The sequence below is a fragment of the Onychostruthus taczanowskii genome, unplaced genomic scaffold (assembly GCF_017590055.1).
Source record: "Onychostruthus taczanowskii isolate IOZ18803 unplaced genomic scaffold, ASM1759005v1 scaffold86, whole genome shotgun sequence".
Lineage (NCBI taxonomy): Eukaryota > Metazoa > Chordata > Aves > Passeriformes > Passeridae > Onychostruthus > Onychostruthus taczanowskii.
The window spans coordinates 504,588-519,717 of NW_024506552.1; the positions used below are offsets into that span (position 1 = coordinate 504,588).

The window sequence follows — 15,130 nt, forward strand, 5'->3', positions numbered from 1 at the left end:
CATTCCCAGGTCTGTCCAGGCCTGCACACCCTGCTGAGCACAGCGCACCCAGCAGACTCCTTCTGGCTCAGATTTCTTTTCAAAGCAGCAGTCAGACAAGGACCAACGTGTGGAAAGATTTTGAGAGAACTTTAATTTGACCTCATCTTGCAACATCTCCCATAGGAGGAAAGTCACCCACACCTTCAAATCTGACTGAGAACAGCAAAGGACAGTTCTGGAACACTGCTTCTCTCTTCTGGAAAACACCCTGCTGCAGATGGTGCAGGGAGAAGGAGCCCTGGGAGCGTCTCCTTTGCAGGCAGGAGGCAAAAGGATAAACAGTTCTCCTTAACACCCCTGTCCCAAAACCCCTGCAGGACTACGAGGACATGGCAGCTGTCATGGGTTTGGGGGAAGCAATTTGGGTTTGCATTTACCTGTACACCACCACAGGGATCCTCTTCCATGACCTGAATGAAGCCACGTTCTCCAGCTCCTTGTCAGTGATCCAGACAGGGACCAGCAGCTTCTGGGGATAACTGGAACAAAGTCTGGAGAAGAGAAAGCATGAAAGGTAAGATGAAGACTGAGCAATCAAAAATCTGCCTCAGAGCAGCTCACATTTCCCCAAACTCAAGGTGCAGGACCTCCTCATATCTGTCTCAGTGCAGCCTCAACTGCACTTAGTCTCAAGTGAGACAAAACATGCTGTCAGGAATGAGCTGAGAGAAGACAACCTCTTTTCACCTCAGGCCTCACCTCTGGGCTCATACTAAGGATCCTAGTACTTCTCAGGATGCCTTTGGAACAACCTCTGGATTTAAGAATTCATGAGGGTTTAGGGGAATAGTCAAAAATTTACAGGGAGTTTTTGTTTTCTTGTAGCAGGTACACACAGAGCTTCTGGTAAAGAATGGCCTACCACTTTCTGCCTGACAGAACATGATACATTGTTCAGTGAGGAAGACACAAATCTGCCCAGAAATTTAGCAGTGGGGACTGGGGGGTATGATAATAAAATGACAGAAGTGAGATCTACATCATAACTTGTTTGGCGGAGTGCCAGAAATCAAATTCTTGTAGCTATCTGAACATGTACCGGCAGTGAGAGAACTCTGAGAGCAAAGACCACTGCCAGAAGGCAGGGTGACATGGGATATTGGGGGAAAACTATTCACTGGGAGGGTGGTGAGACCCTGGCACAGGGTGCCCAGAGAAGCTGTGGCTACCCCTGGATCCCTGGAAGCATCCAAGGCCAGGTTGGACAGGGTTTGGAGCAGCCTGGGATAGTGGAAGGTGTCCCTGCCCATGGCAGGGGGTGGAATGGGATGTGCTTTAAGGTTCCTTCCACCACAAACTATTTTGGGATTGTAGCACACACAGAATTCCAGCAGTGCAGGGGGGTCCTGCAGCTCCTCCCCTGCCCCTGCTGCTCCAAGTACAGACCAAGGGCAGGCTCAGACACAGCAGTGCCTGGGACCTGGACCAGCTGAGCCCCTGCAGCCAGGCAGGCACAGGAGGGTACCTGGCAAGGAACATCAAAGAGCAGCTCTGGCTCAAGGCTATCCCACATCATTTAGCAGGAATGTTTCAGGGCAGATGGGGAGCAATGTGAGGAGGATAGGATCCAGCCAGTAAGCTCCAGAGGGTGGTCTGGTCTTCCTGAGCCCAGGTAATTCCAGCTGATGGCAACAGGCACAATTCAGTATTAGTTTATGGTGCTAGTGAAGAACTGCCTGCCACGTCAGAAAATGGCACTGCAGTGTCTAGACAGCTCCTCTGAGAGCCCCAGGCAGAAAGCAAGGGTGGCTAAGGGATAAAAACAATTGGGTGAGTATGAGGAATTCAGGAAGCAAAATTAAAGCTGTCAGTTAAGAAGATGAAGACTAGGTTGTTTGTGGTAGGATGTCTGGGCTTGGCATCTCTGAAATGCCTCAGATTCCATAAGTAAAGGTGGTCAGGAAATTAGAGAAGCAGTGAAGCATGACTGAAGATGCAAGAATGTGGGAGAGGGCTAGCACCTGTTCAGGTCTGGAGGAACTTCTGGAATCGCTGAGTCTATACATGAACAGGCTTTACTGAAGTGCAAACAGTTCCCTGACACCTCAGATGAAACATGGGTATGTCTTAAAAGTACAGACTGGGGAGAGGTAGTCCAGGAGAGGCTCAGGAGTGTATCTTCCAAGAGTTAAATCACTAAAACTCTGTAGCCTTAGGGAAACAATAAGACAGAAATCAATAAAATTCAGGTAGGAAACAGGACATCTTTAAGAAGTGAAGCCAAATTCAAGCAGGGTGCATAGAAACAGACAATAAGGTCAAGACAAAGAGACATGTCTTTCTAGGCTAGAATTCCAGAGGAATACAGTAGTGGAAGTGAAAACTCAGGATAAGCAACTCTGTTGGCTTAGAAGTATTTTATAAACTCATACAAGGAAGGGTATCTGTGGCACCCTAAGTTTCAGGGTACAAGCTTTATAGGAAGGCCGAAATAGGCTGAGCTTGTGAACGAAGTGTGGGCAACTTTCCAGGGGAAGGTGGGGGTGACCACCAGAACGTGCATGGATCAAACCCCAAGCCTAAAGAGAAACAGGACAGCACTGAGGCAACACTACCAAGCCCTGGAGTGACAGTAATGACATCCACAGAGGCTGGAAGAGAAGCAGAAAGCCTGCAAGGGCAGAAATTCCCATGGGAGACTTGTGTTGCTTCCACACAGAACAAGTGTCTGAACCAAAGGTGACATTTTCAGACACAGACTGAAAATGTCACCTGTCAAACAGGTGTTTCTTGGTGCTACCAGCAAAATCATACAGAAGTCTCTGACTCTTCCTTTGGACCCAAGCTGCTCCAAAGTAGAATAACTGAAAATTCCCTTTGTTACAGCATTCATCACTCAGTAGATTCAAAAATGTTTTTAGAGAGGATAAGGCTTCCACAACAGCAACACCACCACAAAGGGTTAAGTTCAGGGCACTTGGGTTTTGGGTCAACATGGCTGTTGGGAGGGAGGTCGCTCCTCATGTGTGAGAGCTACCTGAAACATCAGTGAATGAGCAGATAGGGCAGATTTAGATTTTCAGAAGTGTTTTTTTGGAATTTTCTGTGTGCCTGTATTGAACAGCTGCGTCGCCATAGAGCTGAAGGACGCTCCTCTTAGGAAACAGCTGCTCTTGAGAAGATACGAAATAGCTCAGAACCCCAACGATCATTTTTCACCACAACTGGAGTCCTAAAGGGAACCACCTGCAGTGGGGTGAGCTGGAAAGCCCCAGGACCAGCCTGAGCCAGACAACGAAGGGAAACAGCCTTGAACTGTGAGGTTTGATGGCAGGAGAGGGTGGCTGGAACAACACAGACACAGGAATCAGCATCTGTGAATGAGTATCAATGGAGAACCTTCTTACCACAGAGATAACGAGGGAGAGGAATCACGGAATACCCTGGTTTGGAAGGGATCCATGAGGATTGAGTCCAGCCCCTGGATCTGCACAGGACACCCAACAATCCCATCCCATCCCTGAGAGCCTTGTCCAAGCTCTTGTTTCACAAAAGGCAAACACGTGTACCACAAACAGTCCTCACAGACCTCACACACTTACTGTCCACATGTTCCTATGGCAAATCCAAGCAGGGACAGTAATTATCCCTTTCCAATGGTATGTATGGTATTAAAAATTTATAGAGAAGTGTAAAAAAGACAAAATTTGAATTAAGAGCAGTCTCAGAGACCAGTAGGAAACACCATCTGGCTAAAGCAGTAACAGAACTCCAGGCAACTTTCTCCTCATAAACTCAAAAGTTAAATAAAATCACAACCGTAAAAAGATGAAACCTAAAAATGAGCATCAACACTGGAGGAAAAGTGTTTTTGGTTTTTTCCTTTTTTTAAAAGAACTACATGTGTACCAAACACATCAGTACTAAGGCTGCTATGAAACAACTGCCTCAGAGAGCCTGTGTGGACCAGATGGGCAATGCTGGAGTGATCCCATTTCCCTGCGTATAAGATCCCTGAAGATGTGAGAGCCAGGGAGAGACCATGTAATAATTTTATTATCACTGTACACTTTTATCAAGACTGAAGGAGTGGTTATCATAAGCTTGTATTGCTCTCATTTTACAATGGCTGTCGCCAGGAAGGAGATAATAGTTCCCAGATAAGGACATCTCGAAACAGACTTGAAAGACAAGGAACAAAGCCATTACCTTGGAATATCCTGTCTTTAACAACACTGTTTTGCCAATGCAGGGAAATAAAAGATAAAAGGACTATAAACAGTTAAAAAGTAACCTGATCTCTGTGAATAGAGGCAGGTGGTTATGATCAAAAGCCAGGGCAAGATTTAAAGCCACACTCCTCCAGCCGCAAGAGAGAACTGGTTTGAGTCGCACAAGGCAATTACACCACCCTGAGATCCCGGGATGTCTGCAGGAAGCTGGGACCTGCAAGGATCCCCAGGGAGGAACTTGGCAGGTGGAGGGAAGCAAAGGCAGGCCCACGCCCAACTTGCTGAGGTTTGTTTTAAGTCCTTTCTTTCCTGGTTTGGTTGGAAATCAAACACTTTTCTTCAGAGAAGGTGGTTAATGGCTGTGGATTATTTGGCACAAAGCAAAGCACAGATGGTCAATGGAAGCTGAACTTCCTGAAATAGTCAGAGGGAACCACACCCCACGACCCAGCAGGGAAGAAGGCCCGACATACAGAGACTCTGTCTAGGGCAGGGACCCACAGGCTGTGCACTCCATAACAGAGCAGTTCAGGACAAAACTCTTATTTGGAAACCTTGGAGAAACTGTGTAAATGCCAGCAAAGTCATGTGAACAGTCCCAAAGCAACAATGTGGTCAGTAGGGCAGAGGTAAAATGGAAATCACCCCCAAATTTAGTGCATGTGGCCTGGATTCTTCAGGAAAAGAGAACAGGCAGCAAGCTCCAAAACTGGGATTTCCCCAGTCCAGTGTTTCTGAGATTTCTTATGATCTCCTCAGGAAACCAGTGACCTAGAACTGTCCAGTCCATAGGTGATGGGGATGCCTGGACTGGCTGGAACAGAGAGGAAAGGCTGAGGGATACCAGTGGTTTCAAGAACGGGATTACAGGAAATGCACAAATGAGTATGTCCATCAAAGTTTGAAATCCCATTGGCTTAATGTCACCTGCTGCAAACAGTGCAGCTGCCCTTCTCCAAGAGTGTGCTCCTGCCGGAACAGAAGGCAGGCTAGAAACACTGATTGGTGGCAAAAGGTCTCTTCCACTGTGAGAGTGGGAAAACCTTGTAGAGATCTCCACCCCAATGCCAACAGGGAATGCTTTCAACACTGGCTCAACTGAAACGTCACACCACAGTGATGGAGAACCCCCTGTGGGGATGCACCCAGCACACCACCATGTTCCTAGGGAATGCTCTTTTGCCTTCCACACTGTGAAGCTCCCAAGCTGCACTTTGGGCCACCACCTCTTGTTCTGCCATGTGCCACTGCCAGAAGTTTTACTCCATGCTCTTTGTGAATGCCTTGCCAGCAGCTGGAGGCAGATCAGCCTTCAGCTTCTCCTGCTCTGACTGAAGGAGCCTCGCTCATTCCCAGACTCCTGAACCTGCCAACAGCTCTCACACTGGCTAACCCCAGCTCCTCACAGAGCTGAACAGCTGCATGAGTGTAAGAAAACTGTGGCTGTTATGTCAAACTGAGCATTCCAGAGAGAAGGACTGACCTGAAAGACAAACCCACAATGGATGGACCTCCAGACTCCCAAATGTTTTCCATGAGGAATAAGAGCCACACATGATAAAACTACCTGAGTCAGCATTTACAGTTCCTGCTAGCTCTGATGTTTGGGCTGTTATTCCCTCTCCAATTCCACGATGTAAAAGGCAGAAAGAAAAGGGATCTGGCTCATACTCTGATCAGCCTGGGAGCTGTCAAGGCCAGGAAGGAGGGTTAGATGGAGTCTGACTCACCCACTGCTCCACACGGGGATTACCAAGGGGAAAGTAAGGCAAGAGGAGAGTGGGGAGGGGCTGGTGATGAAACACTCACTTGTAGTTGTTGTTGATGTCAGAGACACGCCAGGCGTTCTGCAGGTCGAAGCCCATCCTCACCAGCTCCATCTCGAACCGGAACCTGACGTGGTCCCCTGAGGAACAGAGCACAGGAAGTCACTGACAGCACACAGGAATCTGAACCTGCTTGTGGAACTCCACAGCAACTGTCACAGTTGGCTGGAGAGAGACACGAAACCACAGAAAGGTTTGGGTCAGCAGGGACCTGAAGCTCATCCCGTTCCATCCCAGGCCATGGGCAGGGACATCTTCCACTATCCCAGGTTGCTCCAAGCTCCATCCAGCCTGGCCTTAGACATTTCCAGGGATCCAGGGGCAGCCACAGCTGGGCACCCTGTGCCAGGGCCTCTCTATTCCCTGATTCAAGAGTTCCTTTTAACATCCCATCTAACCCTGCCCTCTCACTTTAACACTGTTCCCCCATGTCCTGTCACTACCCACCCTTATACCTTTTTTATAATCCCCTTCAGGCCCTGCAAGTGGCTCTGAGGTCTCCCTGGAGCCTTCTCTTCTCCAGGTGAACACCCCCAGCTCTCTCAGCCTGGCTCTAGAGCAGAGGGGCTCCAGCCCTGGGAGCATCTTTTTGGCAAGGAGAAACTCCAGGACAACTGGATGGCAGAAACGGATTGTGCTTCAGAAGCCAGGAAGACTTGTCCCTCAAAGGGGTACCCCTGCTTATTTTGTCAAGTCAGATCTCATCTCAGGGCACAGAAACAGCCTCTCCATGTCAAGGGGGTGTATGGGGGTTAATTGAACACACTTCTGCCCATCTGGTAGAGACAGCTTCCAAAGTGGATGTCAGGAACCCTATGGCAAGGAGCACTGAGCACCCACCTGAGGCAGTTCCTTCCTCCAGACTGCTCTCAGATGCTGACTCAAGGTTTCTTCTCTCATGTTTTAGCCTTGCCCCACTAATTCTGGATGCCTTTGTTGCTCCAGTGTCAAATCTTGTTAATAAATAAATACTGCAAAGCTCTTTACCTCAGCCATATCCTGCAGCAACAACTTGAACTGGTGAGTTTATTTACACTAAGCACTTTCCCTAAAGGAAACACAGCAAGTAGCTCTGATTGCTGGGGTTTGGGCTATGGTAAGGACACAGAGCCTACCTTTCCTCTATCAGCTTCTCTTGGAATAGGTGTACTACTGAACCCCACCCCTCCATCTCTCCTGTCTTTGGACATTCTATTCAGGCTACTGCTGCTCTCCTCTAGGATCAGCTCATTTTTCAGTCTAAAGCATGTTTCTCACTCATTTTAATCCCATTTTTAAACAGCTTCATCATCGATAAGACAAAGCAACTGCAAGTGAACTTTGTGTTCCCAGGGAAAGGAAACTCCCAGTCCACACGAGGGCACCAGCACAGCTCTGGTTTCTCTTCATGGACTCAAAGCTTTGATTTGCTTTGATTTTGTCTTCATGGACTCATCTTGTGTGAAGATGAGCCAGAGCTCTCCACAGACCTGATTCTGGGAATGTCACGGCCTTTTTGGGTGTTGGTGAAGAGATGCAGATGGGCTCATTAATTAGGCTGCCTCAAAACTGATGCTATTTGCCACTCCAGGATAGGACTGCCTGAGGTCTCTATCACTGTGATGAGAGAACTTAAGTACGGGATGTTTTCTCTCTCAAGGAGAAAGGGAAAAGCTGCTTCTGTGTTGCTGGTTCAGAAAGGTTTTTGTTGTGTTTGTAGCTAATTCCTTTCACTGTGCTTCTTATCCAGCAGCATATGGCCATCAGCTGGATCTCTAGGCCAGGCACAGGATGACCCAGGGAGGCAAATTTGAAACCGGACAGGGTTTATGAACAAGAGCTCAACTGCAGTGCAGTGCTGCTTGCCAGAGCAGCAGGAAGGTCCAGGCCAGGAGCTCACCAGGACGGCAGAGATGTGCATGTTGATCTTCCTCATCCACACACACCCCCAAGCACCAGGCGTGGTAGGCGAACGCAAAGAGATCCTCAGGCTTGGCAGGGCGGGCAATGGCTCGAGTCAGCCTCTTCAGCCACTCCTGGCACTGCTTGAAGGTGGAGAAATGGCACCTGCAAACCCAAAGGCAAATCACCCTTAGTGGGGACATTCACCCAGCCAGGACTGAGACAGGAAAAGAAAACGGCCCCAAGGCTGAGAACCATGAGCAAGGGCAGCTCAGTTCCAAAGGTGTCACAAGGGGAGCCACCAGAGCTGGCCCCAGCCTGCAGCACCAGCAGCTGCATCACAGCAATAAACCAGATACCTGATCACTTTGGAGTCTTTGCAGACAATGTGAAGCTGGAACATATCCCGACACTCCACACTTTCCATCATCCTCAAAGGCACCTGCGAGGGAGGGACAGATGTAGGCCAGGACACCACAGGGCAGAGCAGCCCCAGCAGCCATGCCCGCAGGCTCCTCACGCTGCAGCACAGCTCCACCAGTCACGAGCTGCTTCTGTGAACTACAATCCCACTCCCAGGGTTATGGAGCTCCATGAGTCAGCACAGAGCTCTTCCATGATTATTATTCTGATTTCTGTTCTCTCCCTCGGTGATCTCCCACTTGGGACCAGTTCCTGACTCAAGCACATCAAGCCAAGCACAGGTAACTGAGCCAAATAACAGCTACAGTATGGGACAGCAAGTCAAGGCAGTGAGAGAAAGCCTCAAGCTCCCACTGCCTGACTCTGCATTGGTGAGAAGTCTCATTAAAATTGGCCTGCAAGAGACCTCAACAGCCTTAAAACCACCAAAGTTATTGCTTGAATTTAAAGAAAACAGCAAAGACCTACTTACTATCCAAAGGAACACCCCATCCTCACATTTAAGTACAGTAACAAAACAGCAACTGCATGCCCAGGCCTGGCATCCTCCAAGAGGCACCTTCCTGTGCCACAGCCCCCAGGAACAGGGAATTCCCACCCCTGCCTGTTCTGGAACCCTGGGAGAGGTGATGGTGCAGGCAGATCCAGACTCACATTGATCACAGAGTCCTTGAATTTGATATGCAGGCGGTAGTTGGAGATGGCGATCACAGCGTCGTTGGCATGGCCCAGGTACTCCACCCCCTCACCCTGCAACACAGTGAACGGCACCTGGAAGGGAGACAGCACCAGGTCAGGTCACACATGTACCTTGTGCACTGGAATTCCCAGAGCCACTCTTCCCATTGCCTCCGCAGTGCATCTCCCAGGGAACCATTCCTAGCAAGGTGCTTCCCGTGCCGAGAGCAGGAAGGACGGCACCGGCACCGCCGCCCAGCCCCGCACACGGAGCCCTCCCCAAGGATGCCTCTGCAGCCAGCGAGCACCTGTGTGCCACGCTCACCTGGTAGCAAGGGGTGGCCTGGGGACAGAGGGAATGATGGTCCCTGCTCTTCAGAGAGGGGAAACCAGCCCTGGCACGAGAGGCGTGGAGAGGGACACGACTGCAGGACAGCTCAGAGAGAAGAGGGGAGGGCTCTGCACAGCTCCTGAAAGAGCTCAGCACCACGGAGGAGCACCGGAAGGGGCTGCCCAGGGAGGCGGTGGTGTCACCATCCCTGGAGGTGTCCAAGGAACAACTGGATGTGGCACTCAGTGCTCTGGGCTCGGTGGAAATCAGCCACAGGGTGGACTTGATAGTCTTGGGGATCTTTTCCAGCCTCAGTGATTCTGGGATTCTGTGGCTGATCAGAAGCCCCTGTCCCAGGGCAGTGTCACTTATGTGATCCTGCTGTGCCATTTAAACATGGGGTGTCCTCAGCAGCCCTGTGAGACTCAGTAGTACCATCCAGGTAAGCAAATGAACCAAAGTTGTACCCAGTTTCTGCTAATAAGGCTCTCAAGCATTCTCTGTGTATAGTTATTCATACGACTGAGGAAGCTGGTCCTGATTAAACTGCAAGAAAGCTTCATTAAAGCTACCTGTATTTCATTTTTTAAAATATCTCCATAATCAAGTGTCTGGTTTCCCCCATCAGTTCTGACACGCCATAGTTGTTTTTAAAACACGGGATCCTGGCAGACAGTCAAGTTTGACTTTTCTTATATTAAAAAAAAAGAAGGCAGAACAGCCTAAAATTCACCGGGCCTCTTTGTCCTCAGCTAATCAGGCTCCTCCTGCTCCCTGAATGCCACCTACTCCAGGTGATGTTGGTAACCAATTACGCAAAAAATGTCATGACAATTTATCATTTCAGCCAGAGCTGAAACCTGCCAGACAGGGCAGCTGATGACACAATTCATTACACTGTAATTAGTACAAGTCAGACCACCTTCTCTTTATTTTGAAGTTGGTTCTATAGCTTGGGTACAAAAACCTGAATTTCAGACTTCAAGTGACAAGTGTACTAACAACTTCTCCTTTCTTTGTGCAAAAATAACCACCGTAGCCTGACATCTGTCCGAACACTCTTGAAAAATATTAATTATTTGCCTAAGTCAATATCCTCTATTTATTTCTGCAGTTCATTTCTGCAGATTTGCCAGAGCTGTTTTTATCTGGCGTGTGTCTCTCCTGCTTATGTGGCTCTTTCACACAGCAACAGAAGGGAGACAGAACAGGAAGGGGCTGGTAAGGCTGCAAGAAGTGACAGAGGGAAATCCTGGAATAAACTAGCAGGTGCCCCAATGCATCTTGTTACCAACTGATGGCATCCTTCTAGAGTCACAGGATCCTGGAATGGTTTGGGCTGGGAGTGACATCCCAACCCAAGCTCATCCAGTTCCATGCCCTGCCATGGACAGAGACTCTTTCCACTGGGCCAGGTTCCAAATCCCATCCAAGATGGTCTTGAACACTCCGCTTTACAATGAATTAACAATTTACTGAAGGCAAATTACACTTGGGAGGGTTGAACTTTACTTCTCCACACAGCAAACTAAGGCAGAGTGTGCTGTTCTCCACAAGTCTCAGCTAAGAGTCGCCCCAGCAGCTTCACCCCCCCCAAAGCCACAGCCCTGCACAACTCCCCAGCCTGTGGCTGTTCCTTCAAGCCAACAGCTCTCAGTCCTTCTTTTCTCCAGCACTGTTTGCCAAGGCAGTGACAATCTCAGAACAAACTCAAAACACTGCAGCAGCAAGAACAAGGTGAGCCTGGCTCCAGCCCCAGGAGGAGGACAGTGAGCACTGGAGGATGTTAAAGGAGGCACCAATTCCCAGGGGTGAATGCTGCCCTTGCTGCACAGCAGCAACAGCAGCCGGGGCTCTTCCCAGGGCTTTCTGCAGCAGGAGGCTGGCACCATATGGAGGTTCCTTCTTCCAGCCTCCGTGCAGCAGGAAAACGCTGGGGGCAAGGTGCTGAGGGGAGAGAAGGCAGTGCAGCAGCACAGAGCACGGCCCCCACGCTCCCCCTGTCCCAGAATCTCCCTGGATGCAGGCTGCAGGGCAGGCAGCAGCACTTCCCACAGGGAATGCCAGGACTGGCTGGGCACTGCAGCAGCTCCGGCCGCGCTCCCGGTGGCTGGCGATGCCAGACACATCCTGCCAGGGCTGGGCAGACAGGGCCAGGGCCTTGGCAACAGCTGGCCTGGCCCCACACACAGGGACCTGCTGCCCCCAGTGTGCCCAGCAGCCCGCCCGTGGCCTCCAGGATGTGCTGGGCTGGAGAGCTGCTCTGCAGAGCCCAGCCAGCATATCCCAGAGCTATTTAGGTGTTTTTACTTCCTTACCTGCAGTGACTCCTCCTCCTTTATGAGCTCCTTCGGGGGGAACAAGTCCTTGGCCTGGATGTACTCCAAACTGGGAGGGCCTTCCTCACCCTGCGTTGCAAACAGAGCACACAGTCAGACAGCCTTGGCCAGAACACGCTGTGAAAGCCAAAAATTGAAGCTGCTGGATACTCCTGGCAGCCCAGGAGCTTGGGGATACCTGTGCATGGAAATGCCTGCTCTGCCTCCAGACCCCAGCAGTTCCTCTGGCTGTTGCCGAGTGCCCACAGCGCAGTGAAATGCTGAAGCCTCCAAGTCCCGCCTCTTCCAGCTGAGTCGGTGTTTGGAAAGTCAAGCAGACACACCTCGGCCGCAGGGGACTGATGTGACAGTAACTTGTCACATCAGCTGTCCCCGTTACCTGCTCCATGGCACCACAGCAGACACACCATGACACAGGTTTCCATCTACAGTCCAATGTCAGCCTACTCTTCCTCCTCTTAAGGACTGCTTTGTTTTGGGAGTTTTTGTTTTCACTCTCACATCAAAGAAGTCTAGGAAGAGCCTGAATCTTTTGGAGGAGAAGATACAACTGGGAACAACCTACAACCACTGCACCCCAGAGCACATAATTCACAACAGGCACTACTGACTGGTGCCAGCACCAAGCCCAGAGCAGCTGGACATGTCCAGCCTGCTCAGATGGACACCCAAGAAAACCCACAGAGGCCTCAGGATGGTCAACAGAACCTGCACATACCATCCTTGACAAGTGGAGCGTGTGTCTCAGTTTGGAACATGAGAATCTTCATTCACTCATACAATCAAAGTATCCTGAGCTGGAAGGGATAAGGATCATCAAGTCTCCCTCCTGGCCCTGCACAGGACACCCCAAATCCCACCATGTGTCTCAGAGCATTGTCCCAGTGCTCCTTGAGCTCTGGTGTGAACTATCGGTGCCAATTTTCACCAGCCCTCACCCAGGTCCTGTCATATCACTGAACTGCTGCCCAAAGGAGTGGCACCCGGACATTCAGCTGCAGATGCTCACTGCTGGGAGTCCAGGATGGTGCTAATTCCACATGTATTTGGTGTGGGAATGTTTTCTTCAGAAGGCTGCTTGCTCTCTAACTCTAGCTCTAGGCTCTAGCATTTACCAGGAAACACTGTGTTCTGTAAGCACTGAGTAATATTTTAAAATGGCATATCTTTCTGGATATGTCACCCAAGCCAGAATCCCAATTTCAGCCTGAAGAAAGGAGATCCCAATCCTTCTGGCTCAGGAATATTTCAAATTCTGCTGAATCCTCTTGTGTTACTGACAGGGGCTGAAGCCTCAGAATCTGCAAGAAGAGCCTGGCCTGAGGTGCTCCCTGGACCTCAGACAGGGGCAGCCAGACCACTCTCACCTCACATCCAAGGAACCTACACACATGTAACATGCTGTTAGAGCCTTCATAAAACTCAGCATCATCCCCAGCTGGAGGCAAAGGCACTGCCCCTGTCACCACACTGTGAGGGACACAGGGCACAGCACCAGCTCCAGCAGCAGCCTGTGCTCACTGGAGACCACGAGAGGCTTGGGGCCCCCTCCTGCCAGTGGCTCACTCCAAGGCTGAGGCACCAGCCCAGGAGAGCACAAAGGGAAGGTGTGTGCCCGTGTGCCGGTGCAGCAGCTAGGAAGCAGAGATCCTCTCCCATCCTCACGCTGCAGTTCGCAGAGAAATCCCAGGGAGCAGCAGGAACTGGAACAGGGCAGCCTGAGCTCCCCACCCGCCTGGGTGTCCTTGAGTCCCTCCTTGCCTGCAGCACAGGGCAGGCAGAGGCTGAGCATCCCCTCCTGCCACAGCCCCATCCCCGGTACCGGCAGGGTGGGGGCCAGCACCCTGCTCTCCTCCCAAGCCTCCTGAAGCCCTCGGAGCCCATCTGGCCAGGAGTGCCCTGGGGGGTTGAGGGTGGGTCTGCAGGAAGGGTCAGAGCAGGAAACCCCCTCTCGCTGAAGGTATAAAAGGTGCCGAGCGCAGGACCCTCAGCACAGCACCGCACCGGAGGGGTCCTGCACAGCCGCAGCCAGGGAGGGGGCGCGGGGCTCCCCGGGGCTCGGCTGCTCTCGCACGGTAATTTCCCAGCTCCAGGCAGGGCGCAGGGCCTGCCGGGGCTCAGCACAGTGGCCAGGGCCTGCCGGGGCTCAGCACAGTGGCCGGGGCCTGCCGGGGCTCAGCACAGTGGCCAGGGCCTGCCGGGGCTCAGCCCGCGGCGCCGGGCACTGCTGTGCCCTTGGGCCCGGCCAGGGCAGGAGGGACGGGCCACGGTGTCCTCCGGCGGCAAGTGAGAGCCAGAAGGGGATCCCCCTTCTCCCTGGGCAGATCCAGAGGATGCCTCCACCGGCATGTGAGTTGGAGAGCGCGGCTGGCTTACGGCCCCGCTTCCATGGAGGAAAGAAGGGGAATAAAAAGCAGCACTTACAAAGCAGTTGAGCATGGAGCAGGAGACGCGGCCTGGCAGACTCATGTTCATTTCCCGAGGCGGCAGCAGGGCCGGGCAGGCAGAAGCAGCATCTCCTCCCTTCGGCTGCGAGCTGCGGCCCCGGCACTGCGGCAGCGTCCCCGCTCCGCCGGGAAGGGCAGGAGCATCCCGGCCGCCGGCGGCCCGAGCAGGTGCCGGTGCCGGTGCCGCCGCCGACAATGGAGGGAGGGCGGGCGGAGGACGGGCAGACTCCACCTCCCTCCCAGGGCCGCTGAGCGCGGCTCTGCCATCTGAGCGTCTCCGTGACGGGCGAGACAGAAAATGGAGCGGGCGGCGGGATCGCGGGCACTGCCCGTTCCTCGGCCGGGAGCGGCATTCGCGGCCCATGGCGCTGCTCCCGCCGGCACCGGCCTCGCGCCGCACTGATGGCGGCACTGGGAGCGCCGGGAACAATAGCGGGAAGGCTGCTTCGTGCCCCGGCACCGCGCCCTCTGCCCCGAGCCCTCCACCCTGGCATCGAGCCCTCTGCCCCGAGCCCTCCACCCCTGTGCCGACTCCTCCAGGCCAGCATCAAGCCCTTTGCCCCGAGGCCTCTGCCCCCAGCCTTCCACTCCAATGCCGAGCCCTCAGCCCTGGCCCTGCTCCCAGAAGCTCAGCCAGGATTTACCACTGCACCCTGAGCCTACTATCCTCCAGCAGGCTGGCTTACGGACCTCCGTGCCTGGACCGGGAGATGAGGATAACGGGGCTGCCCTGCTCACCTCACCACTCAACACTCCCAAGACTGTAAGTCCTCGGTTCTAGGAGCTTCATGTGCACAGGGACTAGTCAGATGTCCCTGGCTCCCACCAGCTCCTGTGTGCTGGAGCCTGGGCTCTGGAGTGGACAAGGCTCCTCTCGCTGACCACCTGGACACTTAGCTCCCATGTGAAGTTTCCCCAGCTCCCACTGGAAATGCTCACAGACACAGGGTAAGGCCATGGGCGCAGGAAATGCTGTGATTGAGCACCCACC

General features: G+C 52.3%; 1 protein-coding gene across 6 annotated transcripts in view; it reads right to left on the reverse strand.

Annotated features, from left to right (window-relative positions):
- Positions 1-15,130, reverse strand: part of MTMR4 (myotubularin related protein 4) — a 56,447-nt gene that overhangs the window by 13,740 nt on the left and 27,577 nt on the right. For 4 of the 6 annotated variants that reach the window (XM_041425003.1, XM_041425006.1, XM_041425004.1 and 1 more), the window contains exons 3-8: positions 11,672-11,761; positions 8,999-9,115; positions 8,281-8,363; positions 7,920-8,086; positions 6,024-6,120; positions 420-533 (exon numbers count right to left, since the gene is read on the reverse strand). In XM_041425003.1, coding sequence (XP_041280937.1) covers positions 420-533; positions 6,024-6,120; positions 7,920-8,086; positions 8,281-8,363; positions 8,999-9,115; positions 11,672-11,761 — 668 coding nt within the window. Of the gene's footprint in view, positions 1-419; positions 534-6,023; positions 6,121-7,919; positions 8,087-8,280; positions 8,364-8,998; positions 9,116-11,671; positions 11,762-11,870; positions 12,141-14,116; positions 14,981-15,130 lie in introns of those variants that run through there. The other 2 variants (XM_041425007.1, XM_041425002.1) reach the window with 2 other exon arrangements.